The 19010-nt window shown below is 41.8% G+C and overlaps 1 protein-coding gene across 5 annotated transcripts in view; it reads left to right on the forward strand.

Annotated features, from left to right (window-relative positions):
• Positions 1-268: 268 nt before the first annotated feature.
• ZNF608 (zinc finger protein 608) overlaps positions 269-19010 on the forward strand; it is a 101165-nt gene continuing 82423 nt past the window's right edge. For 2 of the 5 annotated variants that reach the window (XM_072957602.1, XM_072957610.1), the window contains exons 1-2: positions 269-520; positions 3864-4969. In XM_072957602.1, coding sequence (XP_072813703.1) covers positions 4049-4969 — 921 coding nt within the window. In that variant the 5' untranslated portion in view covers positions 269-520; positions 3864-4048. Of the gene's footprint in view, positions 521-2691; positions 2853-3863; positions 4970-19010 lie in introns of those variants that run through there. The other 3 variants (XM_072957605.1, XM_072957613.1, XM_072957614.1) reach the window with 3 other exon arrangements.

A 19010-nucleotide genomic window follows, 5' to 3' on the forward strand; every position in this document is an offset into this window, starting at 1 on the left:
ACCCCAATCTGGTTGGAAAATAAAACGCTTTGTCTCCACAACCACCCCCCACCGCACCCCCACCCGCTCTCAGTGTGTGTTTTATACGTGTGTATATCTCAACCCCCTACAGTAGCCAAGAGAAAGCAGCTAGCCAATGAGAGAGCCCAGTTTCATAAAAGCTGCTCTCTGATTGGCCGGATGAGAAAGGGCAATGGGAACAAAGAAAAGTCCCTTTCAGGTATAGAGGCTGAGAGCTCCTTTTGCTCCACTCCCCCTGTGTGTGTTGTGTTTCAGTCCTGATTTCAGTGTTGCAGAACAAGCTTGTGTGTGTGCACCAGGGGGATTTTTCTTTTCTTTTCTTTTCTTTTTTAATTTTTGCTTTTATAAAAAATACACAGGACGGTCTGTGACATTTGATGGTCCATCTTCTTTAATAATAAATTTGTTGAAGAGATTATAATTTCCAAAATAAAGCGGCTGCAACCAAACACATTCAATGCAGTTAGAAGGAAAAGGTCAACTCGATCCAATACAGACCGTAAGTACGGTTGCGTGGTGTGTCTCTATATAGCACTTAGCGGGGACTTCATGCAGGGGAATGTGCGAGTTTTATGCATTGAAATGAGGAACTAGTTACAGGGTTTGGCTTTTGCATTGAGAACAACAACCCAAGAAGGGTGAATTTTTATTCAGTGCAGGGTGAAGCATTTGTAACTTCTTCACACAAATTAAGCTTGACTGGGCACTCGGGGTAACTTAGAGTAAATTACCTTTTGGGCTCTAACCCAAGGAGAATAAAAGTGACACAGTTACAAATCCTGATATGCAGTGTCCATTCTCTAGCGCACCTCACTCCTCCCTCTCCTATCCTAGTTGGGCAGGACCCTTTTCCAAACCGAGCCAGGAAAATGGGGGCAAGGGCAGAACAAGTCGATTTCTGTCTCTTGTCACATCTAGTGCCCAATAATTTAATATTAAACAAGGGAATAGTCACCCATTACATGTAATGGTTATAATTACCATTTTCCACCTCCTTAAAAAAGCAAGCAGCAAAAACACCATTAAGGGAAAAAAAAAAAAGCCCCACCCAACCCAAACAAACCCACAGATAGTAACAATGGTGTGTTTATTACAGGACCTGGCTTGGGAGCTAGCAAAATGTTTTTCTTTGTTTAAGACATGACGGGGGTGGGGGATCCCTAAAGTCCGAGTAGCTTGGCGGTGCCCTCCCCCCTCGCCTAGTCGTCCCCATCCCTGGCCCCTTGGGAAAACCGACAAATTGGAGATAAGTTGAGGAAAGGTTTATAAGGTGTTTCTTTAAAACATCTGCTTTGCTCTTGTGCTCATTACATTTCACTCCTTCCGAACTTCCGAGAGCCTAGATCTGCGAGAAATGTTTCACATTCATAACTTGTAGCTGCTCCCACTGCAAGGGGGGGGTGGCGGGGTGGGGGGAGAGTGTGTGCAGGGGGAGGGGAGAGACCTTCAGCTTTTTTTTAAAGACCAGATCAGTATTTTCTTGATACGCTTGTCACCATTTTTGTTCTCACGACAACCAATTGAGCCCTTGATCCTCACGTGATGTGAAAGGCTTGCACTGTAACAAAATCGCTCCTTTTAGATGGTTGGTTGTTGCTAACTCACCCATCCCCCTCTCCCAGCCCCGACATTTCCAGCAAAGCGACTCTCCACTTCCAATCCATCAACAATTCATTACTGCTTTTAGCTTCCAAACGCCAGCTAATTAAAAATACTAAGCCAAGCTCCGGGGCCATCTGACTAAACACAGGAGGGGGTGGCTGAGGGAGGAGGAGGAGAGAAAAATAAGTAAAAGGGAGACGCACCGTTTGCCGCGACTATAAATGGGAAAAACTGTCCTGAAAAAGGTCGCCTTAGAAAAAAATCTTTTTTTTGACTCTAATTATCGAATTACCACATGACTGATTGGCTTGAGCGACAGCGGATTTTTTTTCCCCCTCAGGGACTATACTAGGAACTCGGTTCCTTTTTCTTGAAACAACATAAAACAGGAAAACATCACATCCTTTAGGTTTCGAAGACTGAACCAATTTTAAACGCCGTTATTTCCCCCACCCTGCCGCCCCCCGCCCCGAGCGAATGCTGTTATAACTGGTTTATCAGTTCACTGAATCATCTGCTTCCCCCCCTTTTTTTTCTCCTCTAGCTCGTTTTCTCATCCCACCCTTTCCTCCTCCTCCTCTTCCCCACTCCATAACTGCCCCCCCACCCCACGTCCCCCTCCTTTCCTCTTAAGTTAGTTCAAGAAATCAAATCTGTCAGGACGGGCGGAAAAATGCCACTTCCCGACTAACAGGCGGAATCCAGCCCAGATTTTCAGTCCTTTCTTCTTATTCTTTCTTCCCTTTCACTAATTTATCCCGATGTTAGCACATTCTGTCTTGTTACTAGCGGACGCCTGTAGGTTTGCTACATGGGATCATTACTTACTGATCACGGTGACTCTGAAGTCTGGAACTGAAGGCGGAATGAGAAGTTGGGAAAACTTTTTTCTCTAAGCTCTCTCTTTTTTAAAAACTATTATTCTCGATGCTTGTTAAGAGGGAAAAAAACCCTTTGGTGCTTCTGTTGTGAATGTGAAACATTATCTTCCAGCTGTACAATGACACATTTTTTTTAAGGAGAAAAGGACTGATCCGTTTGCCAAAAGGGGGGGTGGGGAGGTGGAATAATGTTATCGAGTGATTATTCTGGCTGAGATGTGTTATTTGGTTCCTTCCTTCTTGATCATTTGGTGTTTAAGTAAAATGAGGCACAGGCTTGTTTGCCGAGTGGAGTGGGAAAGGCATTTTGATTTGCTGGCCTAATTAAAAAATGATAAAGGATTAAAGGTAAGCAATGTCTGTGTGTGTGTGTGTATGTATATTTATTTATTTTTTCTTGACAATCAACTGTTAAAAAGGGGCTGATCCCTTTTAAAACCGTTTTAACTGATCTTTGTCAAACACACACTCATTTGCGGTCATTGAGGCCACCTTGGCGCAGATCACTTAAAGTGTATGTCTTAATCAGTTGCCTGTACAGTCAGTAGCACCATATTTAACAGCTTGAGCAAGTCTGTGACCTGGGAATACGGTAGAATTGTTTAGATGTGATTTTTTTTCTTCAAAAGGCAGATATTTAGCCTTTCATTTAACACTTTTTTTTTTAAATAGAGAAATGCTCTTAAAGACATGTGTGTGTATATTTCAAAAATAAAATTGTATAAACTGTTGGGGAAGAAAGGATAGGAGGGGAATATTTGTATGGAGGGGGGAGATTATTGGATTTTTTTTCCTGTTCCTTACTGGGAACAAAATACAGATTGCCCAGACAATTTGTAAAAACAAGTAATAAAATTAGAAATGAAGAAAATTTAGTAACATCATTCTGAAACTGGCCTCAGATAACTTCCAGGGTCTGGTCTTTTAAACTGCAAGATCTAGGACATGTTTAAGGATGTTTGAAGTGTGTTCCTTCCTCTTGTCTGAGTGTTCAGGCTGTGTTTCTGGGGTTGAGTTATATGTATGTTCTAGAAAAAAAAAATCCTTAACTCTTTTTTAAAACCTTTCTGGAGTTGACTCAGATCCTTAAGATATTTTAATGCCTTTTAAGAAGTGATTATCCTTGTGTTCTTGATAAAGGGCTTTTCTTTTGTAGCTACTGTAAGATGCTTACTGGCATGGGTATGTTTTTCGGGTATGGTTATTTTCTTTTAAACCTGGTATTGGACTGTGGAGACAATACATGAGCCACCTTACTCTCCATCCTTCCCTGTACCCCTTACTGACTCCCCAATATTAATCGTTTTTTATTCTGGTAACACCCAGACAAGAAATATTCGACTTTTCCCCCCTTCACAGGAAAAGGTGGACCTGGACTGAAGGGTGTAAAATCCCTGGACACATTCCTGGGGCAGGAAAAAGAAGAGGAAGATTAGAAGATTTTTTTTTTTTTTTAAGAGAAAACCCAGCGGAGCTAAACGAATGTCCCCTCATCTCCAAAGGAAAGTTCATCGGATTTTTATTCTAGAGAGCTCATCTTCAGGATGTCAGTGAACATTTCTACGTCAGGAAAAGGTGTGGATCCAAATACGGTTGATACATATGACAGTGGCGATGATTGGGAAATCGGGGTTGGAAATTTAATAATTGATTTGGACGCTGATTTGGAGAAGGACAGACAGAAATTTGAAATGAATAATTCCACCAACACCACTACCAGCAGCAGCTCTAAGGATTGTGGAGGTCTGGCCTCCAGTGGGGCCGGCGCTACCGCAGCCTTAGCTGATGGCCTAAAATTTGCTTCTGTTCAGCCCTCGGCTCCCCAGGGGAATTCACACAAAGAGACCAGCAAATCAAAAGTGAAAAGGAGTAAAACTTCTAAGGATGCTAATAAATCTCTGCCTTCTGCTGCCTTGTATGGGATTCCCGAGATCAGCGGCACTGGCAAGAGGCAGGAAGTCCAAGGGCGCCCTGGAGAGGCAACTGGCATGAATTCAGCGCTGGGTCAAAGTGTGAGCGGCGGCGGCGGCGGCGGCGGCGGCGGCGGCAACCCGAACAGCAATAGTATCAGCACCGGCACCTCCGCTGCTACCGCGGGGGCGGCCGCCTGTGGGAAGAGCAAAGAGGAGAAGCCAGGTAAAAGCCAGAGCAGCCGAGGCGCCAAGCGGGATAAGGATGCGGGCAAATCCAGGAAGGACAAGCACGACTTGCTTCAGGGCCACCAGAATGGCAGTGGCAGCCAGGCCCCTCCCGGGGGGCACCTCTATGGCTTTGGGGCCAAGAGCAATGGAGGTGGCGCGAGCCCCTTCCACTGCGGGGGCACTGGGAGTGGCAGCGTCGCGGCTGCTGGGGAAGTTAGCAAAAGTGCCCCGGATTCAGGGCTCATGGGAAACTCTATGTTGGTAAAGAAGGAAGAGGAGGAGGAGGAGAGCCACAGGCGAATCAAGAAACTGAAAACTGAGAAGGTAGGATAAAGTCGCCTTCCTCGATCTCCTGCTTTCCTCTTTGTGTGCATTTGTGTGAGTGTGTGTGTCGGGGGGTGTGCCTCTGTGTGCCTTACACTTCTTACTCGTGCCTTCTGGTTCTTTGTGAGATTTCTCTTCTGTGCATCCTTTCCGTGAACATTGGATATGGGTGAGCTGACCTGGGGGCCGTGTTTAGCTCTTGCTTCTGCTGCTGCTGCTCGTGGTGCTCCTGTTTGGGTCCCCAGGTGGGAGGGCTGTGTGTTCTAAGCACCTTTTACCCTGCAAAAGGGCTCCTGGCCAGGCAAGCTGGTTGCGGTGTGCTTTTAATAGACAACCTGCTCCTGTGCCCACTTAACTCTTGTCCTGGTTTCTCCCCTAAGGAGAACTGTCTTCTGTTTTAATTTTCACGTCGGAGTATTTCTGGTAATGTGTCCTTAGGTGCAGGGTTCAGGTTCCCTCCTCGGAGAGGTATGTCGAGGATTCTAATTTACGCAGTACCCTCCACCCATTTATTTTTTTCGTGATGTTCTCCAAAATAGTTCCATCAAAGGATAATCATCCTGTTATTGGTCCTGAATTAAACCTTGGTTTCCTAGGGTCATTGGTTTCCTAACTGTGTAGAAAGAATGGAATGGTTTTGGTGGCTGCTACGACTCTCTCCTTGTTCCCTGGCCTAGTTCTTAGCTGGTGATGTTATCACTTGGATTTCTAGATTGACCAGGGAGCTGGAAGGTTAGTAAGAAAAGTGAGATAGACTTGATGGATTGGTGTTCTGAGATGTGGAGACATAGCCAAAAGATACTAGAAATATGTGTTGCATTTGAACGTTGGGGAGTGTTGATCTAGGAATTTTGGACCTTTCTTTCCATCTTTGTCATTGAAAGTCTAGTTAGACACTGCCTTTGAAAAATTGCCCCCACTGTTGTGCTCCTTAGTTCTGGAGGCTGAGGACTTACTGGTCTGGCAATTCTTGTGCATTAAGTAACATCCCAGAACTGCAGACTGTTCTGTCCACGGAGCAGGTTGGGAATGAGCTGGGGGAGTGAGCATTGTTTCTGTAAAATTAATCTTCAGCTTAAATTTAGATTGTGCCTTGCCGAAGCAAAATTCCTATCATGTGGTCTGTGGCTTAGTTGTCTGGATATATGCTTATTAAATAATTTGATTTTTGCTATTTCTAACTTGATCAGAATAGGGAAATGTCTTTGGGTGATTATTGCTGTGTAAAGTAACTCACTGCTCTGTTTAAACCTTTTTAGTTTTGTTTCCATGTGTTCAAGATTTAAATGGGAGTACAGGAAGAAAGTTTTGACTTTAATGATTTGAGAAGTTGATGAAGGTATATTAAAGTGCAAAAGCCTCTGAATGCTTCACTTCTTTTATTCTTAGCCCTTTCGTCAGACAGCATTTTGCATTGATGAATTTAAATGTGTTTACAAAAAAATCCAGGTTTCGATTCTAACACTTAATGTGTAGTTTCACATAATTTCTGTTAAAAGGCATTCTGAAGTCTTATTAGTACAGTAGGGCATTTACTTTTGTTGCCAATAGTCTTCAAATTGCAGTTCTAATCTGCTCTAACTATCTAGATGAATTGCCCTAATCCAGTGCTCACAATGGCTGTGGTTAAGGAGTCAGAGCCATTTGATTGGATTCACTGCTGCCTGGAATGTGGGAGGTACTGCCCTTTTGCATTCCCCTTAGCCTTTTAATCTTCCAGCCAAATGTTCACATTCAACAATTTTGTTTAGCTGGCAATCGGAACATTTCAGTATCTCAAAGGCTGCTGTCATGGCAACTGAGATTAGAGCGTGGTGTCGGTTCTCCAGTTTTTGTATTCTTTTCACTTTCCAGTCACAGAGGAAACTGGATGAAAAAAAAATGGAAGAATTAAATTATTCATATACATGCAACTCATCTCCAGTCAGAGCAGCATAAATGTGATAGTATGAATTACATAAATGAAGAGCAAACAAGTCATGATGGGTCTGGCGTGGGGGAGGGGAGCAAGCACAGTGCATGTAGAGTCATGGCTACTGGTGTGGTCACAGGGACCCGTGAGGGATGGCCAGGAGGGGCTTGAATCCTGGGGTGTTGGCCATCCTCTGTCTAGCTGGGGTATTGGCTCAGGCTCTGGAACACTATTCCTTCCGGCTTTCCTCCCTACCCCCACCCCACCCCAGGAGGACTTTTCTTAAGAATGCTTTCCTCCTTGGGACACAGAGATGGCACTCCCTTGTACAAACACCACTCAAGGAAGTGACTCTAATTCCACCAACTCATGGTTGTGTAAAATTTGATTTTAATTTAGAAGATCCTACCTGCTGATGAGAGGATACCTCTTTCTGAGGGAAAGATTTAGTAGCACAAGCTTTACCTGACAATGATTCGACACTGAGGCATCCTTGGAGAATGGTTTCTTTGACGTTTGGTTCAATGTTTTAATTTCAGCCTTGCTTGCTTATCTGGGTTTGTAAAGAGTCAATATCTCACAAGTGAAGATGATTAATTTTCAGCCATCAGATGTGGCTCACGAGGGGCCAAGCGCAAAAACCAAAGAGGGGTGTAATGCGGTGTGTGTGCTGGCTTTTTCTTTTTTCCTCCCTGGTTGGATGGTTCACAGAAGATTCATAAGACTTGCTGTCACCGGTTACTTTTCACAGCATGCTTAAATGTCAATTTTTGGTCTGTTTATTCTGTTTCTTCACTGCACAAAGTCATGTAAAACATGATAAATTGGACCTTATGAAACCTAATTAAATCAATGAGTGTTCTACTCCTTTATGTGGAAACCACAAGTATGTTGTAAAAGTCGCCACTCCCTTAATACGTGAACAAAATCAAAACATGCCATAATACTAAGATGTTTGAGCTATATTTCTATAGCCCATTTTGTGGTTAAGCCACCAGTGGCATGTCTGAATAAGTAGATTTGACGGGTTGGCTTTTAGTTGTTAAAACCTGCTTCTCCACCTGCCCCCTCCTTTCTTTTGAAACATAATAGCCTGTATTGAGGCGCTCCTGCATGTATCCTCCTTAGCTGTCATACAGTTTTGACTTATCAGACACAGGCATTCGGCTGGGCTAAATAGTTAGTCTATGGGTTTACTGGATTGCTGGGAAATTCAAAAATCCACAGAAAAATTCTTAAAAACAGCTGAGACTTCAAATATACATGAAAAGCCCAGGAGATCTTATAGTTGTGTCTTAGGGTTCTGACTACTCCGTTATACGTCCAGAAGAGAGAATGATTTTTCTAATAGCTGCTTTCATTAAGCTGGTCCTTAACAGCCTAAATGTGGTGTCTTCAAATGGACCTGTCTATAAAGGATATCATTCATTTGACTTTATTCTCTTGTAGAAGCTTTTTTACACTTCACTAGGGAATTCTGGCACATTTTCCAAGTGAGTGTGAGCCATTGAAGAACATATTTTGATTAATGAGTTTTATGGAGGATATGGTCCCCGCCCCCCCCCCCCGCATATAGTGCCCCCTACAAATTCTGCTTAGAGAGTGCAGTTTATCTACTGTGAAATAAAAGGGCAGAAAGGTCACTTGCTATAATTAAAGAACAAAGTCCATTGTTGTTGGACAGCAAACTGTTTTGAAAGCTACATAAGGGATTTAGCTGTTAAAAACGTTGGGAACTAAGGGTGGTTCCCAATCAGCATTGATTCAGCTCCTTTCTTTTCTGTAGGCTTCCTTGGAGGGTGACAGCGCTTTTGAGGTGGGTGCAGAGGGGCTGCCCTCTCCCCAAGGAAGTTTTCTGTGAGAACCCGTGGAAGCTTGGAATACTTGCGTGACCAAGCACATGACTGGGTATTGAGCAGAGTATTTGAAATCTGCTGAGTTTGCTGGAGAAATTTTAAAAATACTCACAACAGATCAGGATTGTTCTACACGAGATAAATACTGTTTGGCAACTTTTAATAACTTTGCAAATAGTCTGTAAAAAAAGGGGGGGGGCAGGGGGGAGGAGAGATTGATTGCCCCAGTGTCATGAGGTTAAGAATGCTCTTCAAGTGAAATTGCTTGGCTGCAAGATGGTTTTAATTAGAGTGTTATAAAGACTTATTTTTCCTAAGCAGCATTTTATAGTTAGTAAATGAAATGTATGCCGAAAGTGCTAAGCAGAAATCTCCCTAACCACAGAGGTGTTCAATAACCAGATTCCAACAACATGGAAAGAACCATCTGTTCTTGGTTTTCAGCATGAAAAACAAGGATTGAATAGCTGAGATTTGCTCCAATTTTGACTGTGTCTCTGTGTGCGTGTTTTTTTTTTAATTTAAAAAAGTTCACCAGGTACTTCATAGGAACTTGAAATTGCAGTAATATGAGCAACACTGTGAAAACACATGTTCCGACATTTATTTTAACCAGTTCTACTTTTATTTAAAAGATTTCCAGAAGCCCAGCCATTGAACACTTTATAATGGTTATTCAGTTCCTGCAGGCAATCACAACGAGGGGTCAGTTTCTTCAAAGATCTAACTATTTAGTCAGTACCTGAATTATTTTGTCAGTGTTCCACCCTGAAGGTGGCTGGGAGGGGGGGCGAGCAAGGGCTCTCCCGGGCTAACTCTGGTCAGCATTTGTCGGTTAATCTAATTGTATGTGTTAGCATCCTGGACTGGTGTTTGCTCTCCACAGACCTTGCTCAGGTTCAGAGCTCTTAGGCTAGGATTGCAGATAATGAGGAAAATATTCTCTTAACGATGGTAACTTTGGAGTCCTTGACTTTTAGATGCTAAGCTTCTGGGTTCTGGTTTTCCTAAGAGCCCTGGGTAAAACATTATCCGGCCTTTGTTTGAGGTCTTTTATAGAAGCTAATGACCGGGCTTGTGCCTCCCTGAGATAAATGACATTATCTCTGAGTGGGCTGACAGGAAACAGACATGTTAATGGTGAAGCTGCCGGGAGGATCTGCCCGGGTTCTGACAAAAGAGTGGAGAAGGGACCCCTGGTTGTGGTCATTAACACATCATGCATTCTTGCTCCTCCTAAGAGGCCCTTGATAATTGGAAAGCCATTTTAGCCACAAGCACTTAAATCATAAAGTGACTACTCCCAGTTCCTTTGCATTCTTAAAAGTAGCAGAGCAACGTGTTTTTTGTTAACAAGTGTGATCTGGTTTTTTAAAATGGTGGCAGTTCTGGGCAGTGTGGCAGTGACGTTTGGGAGGACTGCACATCCCAGTTTTTATCAGATGAACTCTCTGTCTTTCACCATTGCTCAGTCATCCCTCTAATAAACCAAGGAGGGGGGTACAAAAAATGAGAAAGAAATCATTTGTATACTTGAAGAGGTCTTGTGGGAGAGGGATAAAAATCTCTTTTTTACAAGTTGGGGAAAAGATTTTGCTCAGTGATTTTGCATGTGATGAAACCTGCCATTTGAAGTGTATGTTTAAAAAGTCATGGGTGTAATTGAGTTTCAATGCAGTTTCGACTCTCTGCTTCTTGAACGGAGATAATTGCCTTGTTGAACACACTCTAGAGGTGTAGAAGAGGTGGAAGGATCATGTTATTCTATTCTTTAATATTAAGCATTGGAAGTTTTTCACGGTAATTACTGTAGCACAACATAGTTTCGATTGCCAGCACTCTGAACGTACCAGTGATCTGAACATAAAGGGTTTTTGCGTGAATACTAAACAGTTTATTCTTAAATTACTTGTGTTGCGTTCTTGTAGAACATGGAAGCCAGAATTAAGGCAATACTTCTTAGCAACATCGGAGTGGAAATAATCTTTCTTCCCTAAGACTGTTGTCAATAAATAATAATGCCCTCTTAATCTGTACATTTAAGGTTATAGGGAAAGAGAACAGGTGACTTCTCTGTCCCAAGAATGACTAAAGTCATCATCATTACAAGCCATAGAGGGATCATACTGGGTAGTACCCTGTGACTGCTATTTATTTCATAGGTGTGTATATACATGTTTTAATTGCATAGATAAATGTTGGGTTGGGGGTGGATTGGGAGTATTTAGTTAGTGTGGGCTTTGTTCTTTAAAAAAAAAACAACCCACCATTGATTTTTCTATTCCACTCTCCTGCAGAGTAATTGGCCTCACCGTGTCCATCCAGGTCCCACTCCCAACTGAAGTTTCTTTAGTGACTTCTTGCTTTCTGTTGCAATTTCTTTTTCATTTAAGCTGAAGGTTTTGGCCGTTGGAACAACGCGTTTGCAGCTGAATGAAAGACTGTTAAACAATTCATAGTAGATTGACCATCAGTTGGGCTGTTTGTAATGTTACTTGGAGTGCTTAAAGGATATTCAAGACGGGGAGATTGGCACTTTGCTCCTGAAGCTGAGTTTTGCGTATCTGCTAGATTTCGGTTAGAAATACCTTTGGAAATGTATTAAAGTAGATGATGGGTTTTGCCTGAAGAATTGAAGAGATTACAAAGCAAATACTTCTATTTTGATAGGTCAGTGGTCCTTGAACCACCGGGAACTTGTCTGGTACTCAGAAGGCTTCCCCCGTGCCCCGTGAAGCTAAATGAAATGTTAAAACTATATATTTTCGTTGTAATAGAGACCTCAAAGGGAAGGGTGTTTCGGTTAAAACAAATGGGCTTGAAGTGATGAATAAATACTATTGCTGGTTTTTCAAAGCTACCGTTTCTTCTTTCTCATCCCCACCTCCCAGTCCAGTTTATTATTCACTGTGACTGTTTGAGCTCAGCCACTGAGCTTTTTGCGATTCCTGGGAATCCTCCTCCTCAGCAGCACCTTAAAAAAAAATGTGCCTATGAGAACACTGAGGCATATTCCAATAATGCCATATGAATGCAGCGTTCACAGTTTAAAAATATATTGATGATATATTGTGTTGTACATAATGCTTTCAGAAAGCAGGTATTTAGGTTGTGGAATCGGCTTATTATGTTAACCAGAGAGCAGATGGCATGGTGCCACAGACGTATAATTTTACTTAAAGGGACTTTTAAGGTTTTGATGTGTTTTCTTTTCCTCTTATTTCCCCGATGGCTTCTTTTTATTGAAGGGTAACTTAAGGAGACCTGGTAGCAATTTTACTGCCTTCCCCTGACAGTTTGAAATAATAGCTTGGTCTTTGGTTGCACTGATCTTCTACCAGTCAACTTGATTCTGGTTTTTGTCATGTGGCAGTGAATTAAAGGAAAAAAAAGTGTTTGTAGTATGTTTTAAGAAATGGACTCTTTTATATGCTTCAATTAGCAACAGACGACACAGTTCCAATTGGTCACACTTTCATAAACTCCTAGAAGTCACTGTTCGTCCTTCTGATTAAAGAAAACTCCTGGTTTGGTTTCTTCAGGAAAGCACATCTGGCCCTCTGGCAGCTTTAGACCCACTTTTTTTGTCTTTCGCATCAGTCACGGAAGGTTCAAAGGTCCTGTCTAAGTTGTTCCTTTTTTAGGTTAGCAAGCTTTCACCATACTGGAGGGCTGTACTTTTTTTGGTGCCTATACCTACCACGTGCTTGAATTCACTTGGCCTAAAAGTACCATTTGTTTCTCTGCCTGGGTTTTACAGTTTTATCCATTCTTCACTTAGACCATCATCAGGCTGAGTTGGAAAGCATCTCTTAACTTTTTTTTTTTTTAATACAAAGTGTGCATAGCCAGACCAGATTACTTTTGGATTTCCTGTCACCTCCTTGGCTGATTTATGGATGGCTCATGTTAAAAGCAACAATAATGTTTGAATTGGAAGGGTTGAAGCCTCGGGTTTTCATTCTTCACGGAGAACTGTTTATTTGTGTGTGGTTTACCACAGTACATGGATAATGCTATCAAATCTGTGCTTTATTATAGGCTTATGACGAACACAGCAGCACTTCAGTGATGTCTTTCTGCCTTTTCGTTCTTTGCCAATTCTTTTGTGATGGAAATGAAATGAGAACTGCATCTTTGCAGCCAAGGGGAAAATAGGCACAACAAATAGAAACTGTCCCTTGAGCCAGTTCAGAAGTAAGCAGTGGTGATTTAAGAAACATTTTTCTCCAAGTAAGTGAAATCCATGGGGGAAAAAAAAGTCCTCCAATGGAACTTTTCCATGAAGATCTGTGGAAGATGAGCCGCATATTTTGAAAAACGGAGGCTGTTCCAACAACGAGGCTTTATCCCTTTATATTGTTTCCCCTCTGAAGTAACTGAAAAGCGGTCCACCCGTTCTTCAGACCTTTCCCAAACCTTTCAGCTGCTTTGAAGGTGGAATTTGAGTTCAGTGATATTGTTGGCTTCTGCTCCCCAAAGGGAGCAAACATGATTTTAAAACAGAGCGGTTGAGCTTTTCCGCATCAAACTCCATTTGGCCAATTGTCTCCATTTACATTCCGTGCCCAAATCCTTCACCAGCCTTTCCCATGATGCCGCAGCAGATGCCAGACACTGAAGTAGAAAGCGAGCAGCTGTTTCCATTACTCCATTGCTGTATTATCCTCCACAATCTGCTTTCTTTCTCTCTCCCCTCCCCCCTTCAAAAAGAACCCTCCTCTCCCTCCGACGTTGGCCTGCTCGGGTTCATCAGCCTGCAGTCTCTCTCTCTTATCAGGCCCCCTGATTTCCTGCGAAGGCCGGGTTTATTGGTTGGCGCGAGGTGGGGGCAGATGGAGGGCCTGGGCCCCCCGGGGGGCGTGGCCGGGCTGCGCGCTCCCGATGGCGGGGGCGCGCAGCCGGGGCCGCGCCCTCCTTCCCTCCCAGGACCCGTTTATAGCTCTGAGCGCTGTAAATCTGTCAGCTCTTCACGACGCCTTCACCTCTTTCTTCATTTGCTCCGGCTTCTAGTTTGACAACGTTCCCCTGAGGCGGAATTCTAATCTGCTTCCAATTAGTTGCAAAATGTGACTGAAATTTCCACATTATGACTGCTGTTTTACTTGCAAGCACACATCTAGAAACAAATTAATGCTCTTGAATATTTATTTTTTGGGCGCTTGGATTTACTTTAAGAGGAAGAGTTTCCAACTCTTTGGATGACTTCCAGGATTTGCATCCCCCCCCCCAAAGCCTTATATACTGGGTGTGTGTGTATGTGTGTGTGTGTATATATATATATATATATATATATATATATATATATATATATATATTAAGCACAAGTATAGTAGGGTTTCCACTCCGTCTCTTAATAAGCCTTTTCTATCTTTTCAACATTTCTCAAAATGTGTTACGTATGTTTAAATTACACAAATACATTTTGTAGTATTTCTAAAATAAACAAAGCAAGAATGTTTGCCCAAGTTTAATGGAAGGTTCCTCATGCAGTGTTTTAAGAGAACCCAAATACACACAAATTTACTTCTAAATATAGCTTAAGTATATTTGGCCAAAACACAAAAGACTTGTTACACACTTTTAAGTTCTTTTGTTTGCTATTCAAAAGATAAACAAATTGGACGATTAATTGGCTTAACAAATATAAGGGCAGCATGAAAGATGTCACTCTGGACACAAACATTATCCTACAAGTTTGTGCTTAGATGGAGCACACCTTCTGGAAGCCATTGGAATTCGGGGGCTGTGGTAGGCACAGTGGATGGCTCCCTGACTTCACTGCCTCTTAGCCTACATAATCTATGTGGTTGTGGGGTGGTTGTGCTTTGAGGGAGGTCAATCACCCCATCTCTCTCTCCTCTTTAGTGATTTTTTTTCCCCCCAAAGGTATTGATCCATCTGATTTTATGTAAATATTAGATTTGTTTAAATCTTGGTTGCTGGGAAGGTCAAATTTAGCTTTATTTACTACTTGCCGAAAAACTACTTTCTCATGTACTGCAATTTTAGTACCAAAGCATTGGAGTGTCTCGGGTTTAGTATTTGCAGAAAGGTGGTACTCTTAAAGAATGTAAACAGCCAGATTACTGTTGTATTTTATAGTAGTGTTCAGTCCTCAGCATCTTGGCAGATTGATATCAACAGTAATAATAAGCTTTAAAGAGGTGTGAAGGAATTTATTGATGGTCAAGTGGTTATGTTGATCACATTACTTTGTATTAGTTTCTAAATAACACCTTCACATGTAAATAGATCCTTTTTTTTTTTTTTGTCTGCAGCATGGTCACCGGTAATCATTAAAAGCTCTGTGTTGATTGATTTATAATATCCTTTTTGAATGTGCTATTTTCCATCTCCGTAACCAGGAGGTGGAGCATTTATTTTACTATGTTTAAAAAATAAAACTTATTTTGAATGATGTATTCTGTATAAAATATAAATTATTTAAATTTCTTGATTTAAAAACTTCCAGCTGTGGCGGAATTCCACAAAAGAGGTAGGCACGCTCTTTGTATTGCTGCCTTTCTTCTTAGTCCATGATTTGTTGGAGTAAAAATGGCCAGAATGAAATCTTTCAAAATTTAAAATGTGGGCCTTTCAGATTGTAGAGACCTCCTGGGTTAAAAAGAAAAAGAGAAAAGAGTTGCTCCACAGTGAAATGCTGACAATGGGCTCGATTGTGCTGGCCCCTCGAGTCCAGGGGTTCACTAATTACCCTTTAATGAGGTCGGTCTGCCCCAGCCTTTTCCCTACCTTGGGAGGAAAAGCACACAAGACAGTTGGAGTTCAAGTGGATCTTGCTGTATTTGCAGCTTAGCATAACTGCTTTGAAGGCCCCCAGGGCGCTTAATTGGGGCTGGGCATTTTTGTTTTGGGGGAGACTCCACACAGCTCCCCATTGTGTGTGTAGAAGCCACGGTGTGTCTTGGAAACATTACATGCTTTTGTTGATAGTGCATAGTTTTATAAACTCCAAGTGAGCTTATTGCCTTTTAACCATTGGGAGCACTAAATAATAGAAGAACCTAGAAGTCTCTGGGTTGGGTAGCCGCCAAGCAGTTTAAAAAAAAAATGAATGAATGGTTTAATTGTAGAGCAAACCATTTGTTTACAGATTAAGATTTATTCAGGCACCAAATCCTATGGACCAGGAGGTGAAAGAATGAGGCTGTAAGGTATAGGAACTGAATGCTCAGTGTTATGTTTTGTGATCGTGCTTAGCTGTTTTTACTCTTGTTTTTTTACAAAAGAAGAATGAATTGTTGAATGGTGAGAACTGCTTGGCCAAGTGTACTTTTTAAGCTGTAAAGAGAGAGGGGAGGAAGGCGGAGGCGGATTGTCATTTCTTTGCTGCCTGATCAGGAAGCTAAAAACTTAAGGTTCTCCGAGTTGAGAGGGGAACACTGGCTGGTGCTGAATTTTCCTGTTCCAATGAGGGGGGCTGGTGATGGTGGTAGTAGAGGTAGGCAGGAAGAAGTGGGGAGAAGGTATGTGGGAAAGGGGTGGTTGGTGGAGAGCCTTTGTTAAAACGGCCCTAGACAGTGCATTCTCTTGAATAACTGGGACCCTTTACAGAAATTCCTCACTATTTCATTAGTTAGTGGCCATGGTACTGAATAGAGAAACTCTCCAGCAACGGCAGTGAAGTGATACATCTTTTTTTTTTGATGCGGGGGCGTGGGGGAGCTGTTGCCGGGCAGCCAGAATTTCAGGGTGTCTTTTCTTTCTTTCTTTCTTCTCCACCCCCCCACCCCAAGGTCGAGGCTATATCTTAACAGCAGAAGACCAGAAATCCCGGCATTTGGTCCCATTGTAGTTGTAGTCCTTCTGACCTGTTTGTGAACAGTGGGCTTAAGGAAATCACTAGTAAAGCGTTTTCTAGAAGTTTCATTTTGAACACTCCCAAATTCACTGTTTTTTTTTACGTTAATCTTCCTGGGAGTGAAACCCTTTATCTCAAAGTATTCCTTTGTGTATAAACTGTTGCCCTAATGATAACTTCGGCTACTTACGAGTATTGTTTCTGCATGATACCTGTTTGCTGTTTGGCCATGAAGAAGCGTGTTCATTCAGTAACATTAAAATGTCTTGTTTGTTACTTGATGCATATTTGATAAATTGAACTTTCAGTTATGTTAAATTGGCTTAACATGATCTTGTTTTGTTTTGGTTTTCTCCTTACTAAGTTCTGGTACTGTCATGGCACGATCCTTTTGAAATGGCTTGATTTTCCAGTCTAAACCATGGCTCATAGCTTCATTTTACACATCTTTCTTTTGGGAGGTGGTGAGCAATGGGGGGATTGTAGGAATGAGGAAGCAGAGAGGATGCAAATATTTAGTTCTAAGTGGTTTCAGCCTTGTCAAACTAGTGACTTTAAGGTGCTGTTGTTCATTCAGGATGCTTCTCTATGAACATTTTCTATTTTAGTGAAAAAAGAGACTGGATTTTACTTCTGTGAGCATCCGACATCATTTTTAAAACTTCAGACTTTTAAATCTCGTAAAATTTAGCACTGTGATCGTCACTAAGTAGACTAAACTTGTGTAAATATGTTTTTTAAAAATCACTCTCCCCAATCATGTTTTACTAAGGAGGTACATCCCTACAAATGCTCACCTAAATGTTTTTATTTCTTTGGGTGTAGTCTGACTGTTAATACGTGCTCAGCCCAGGTTTACTGAGCAAACCAAACAAAAGTGCAAAGATAAAAAAACATAGCTCACATTCATATTTATGACAGCCTAGAGGCTTTGCAAGATTGAAATCTCTCTGCAGCTTTAATCCCTCCTGGAAAGTCCCCTTAAGGCTCCGCCCGAAACCACCCTCAAATTGTCAGTACCTCTACAATGTGAATGCTCCTGAGGATTTTAAACGGCACCTACACATACCGTGTATTTCGGTGAGTGACGTCTGTGTTCACGTGTACAGCGAGAACTGGGAACTGGTGCTGAACTTCCGCCCTTGTTAACAAAGGTCCCCCTTGTGTCTGGTTCCTCCTCTCTAACATGTTCTGTATACTATTTTAACTGGATACATTTTTATTGCCGGTATAAATGTGAAACGAAAAATGCTGACCTTTTAAAGATGCTCTGAAAATGATTTTTCTAAACCTGCTTACACCAAAGTCTAGTACTTTCTATTTTAGTTCATATTAAAGACTTAGTTAAAGTCTCCTTTGAAAGGCTGGCATATGAACCCATAAGCCTGCTGTAAATTCGTGGACATTGTTTCCTTGTAAAAACCCATGTTTTCCACTCACCTGGAGTTAGTACAGCTACGGAGTTACTTCTGCTGATATTCCTGTCCAGTTTTAGATTGGGGGAAGTTCTGTACCATCTACAGCTGTTACCCTGTGATTGGCTGATGACACGAAATCACTTACTCTTGTTGGAATTTCAGCTGAAATCTTAAACACATTGAATTTTCCTTTTTTGACCCTTAATAGTGAAATCTGAAGAGATGTGTATGTAGCTTTTCACACTTGAAAAATCTAGAAAATGTCCAGTGTATTCAAATCACATTTTTACTGGTGTTCAACACATAGATACAGATCTCTTCAAATCGCCTCTGAATTTGGTGAGCAGCTTTTCAGCACACACCAGTAGTAGGAGGAAGTTAAACGGGGGAGGGAAAATAGGTACTGTTTTGTCTTTTGTCAGTTAAAAAAGTCCTGCAAGGTTTTTGAAGAATTTCATCTTGGCTCTTTTGTAACTCACTCTGGGGTCTAAGGAGCAATACTCACTGTACAAATATTCTGTGCGACGAGGTCTATTTGCCTCCATGTTATCTGAGCCTGAATGTGCGTGCATAATTGGAGAGATTATTGGAGAGACAGTGTTTTGCTGTGGTAGATGTGGTTTAAGTCCTAGCACTGAGCATAGCATTTACTTTCTCAGCTTACCCACAAAATCTGTGACTAATTTAGTGAATGTGAAGACTGTAGTCCAGATGGTTAGGTTTAATTGTAAAAACTGGAAAGATTTCAAAGTACCCTTTGGGGAAGTGTGGGGGGCGAGGAGAGGGGATCAACAACTGAACAACAAAAGAGAATGAAAAGTGACTAAGTCACTAAATATAGCATATTTGTACACATTTATAAACACACACACACACATATATGTCTGTATATACAGTCAAAGAAAACTTGAAGAATTTATTATACCAGTCAGCATGAACAGCTTCCAGGATCAAGAAGAGAAGTGACTTTTAATGTTTAACGATTTAGTATGTTCTCTTTCAAGTGTTTCCTACTATGTGTGTGTTTGGC

The sequence above is a fragment of the Vicugna pacos genome, chromosome 3 (assembly GCF_048564905.1).
Source record: "Vicugna pacos chromosome 3, VicPac4, whole genome shotgun sequence".
NCBI classification, from domain to species: Eukaryota; Metazoa; Chordata; class Mammalia; order Artiodactyla; family Camelidae; genus Vicugna; species Vicugna pacos.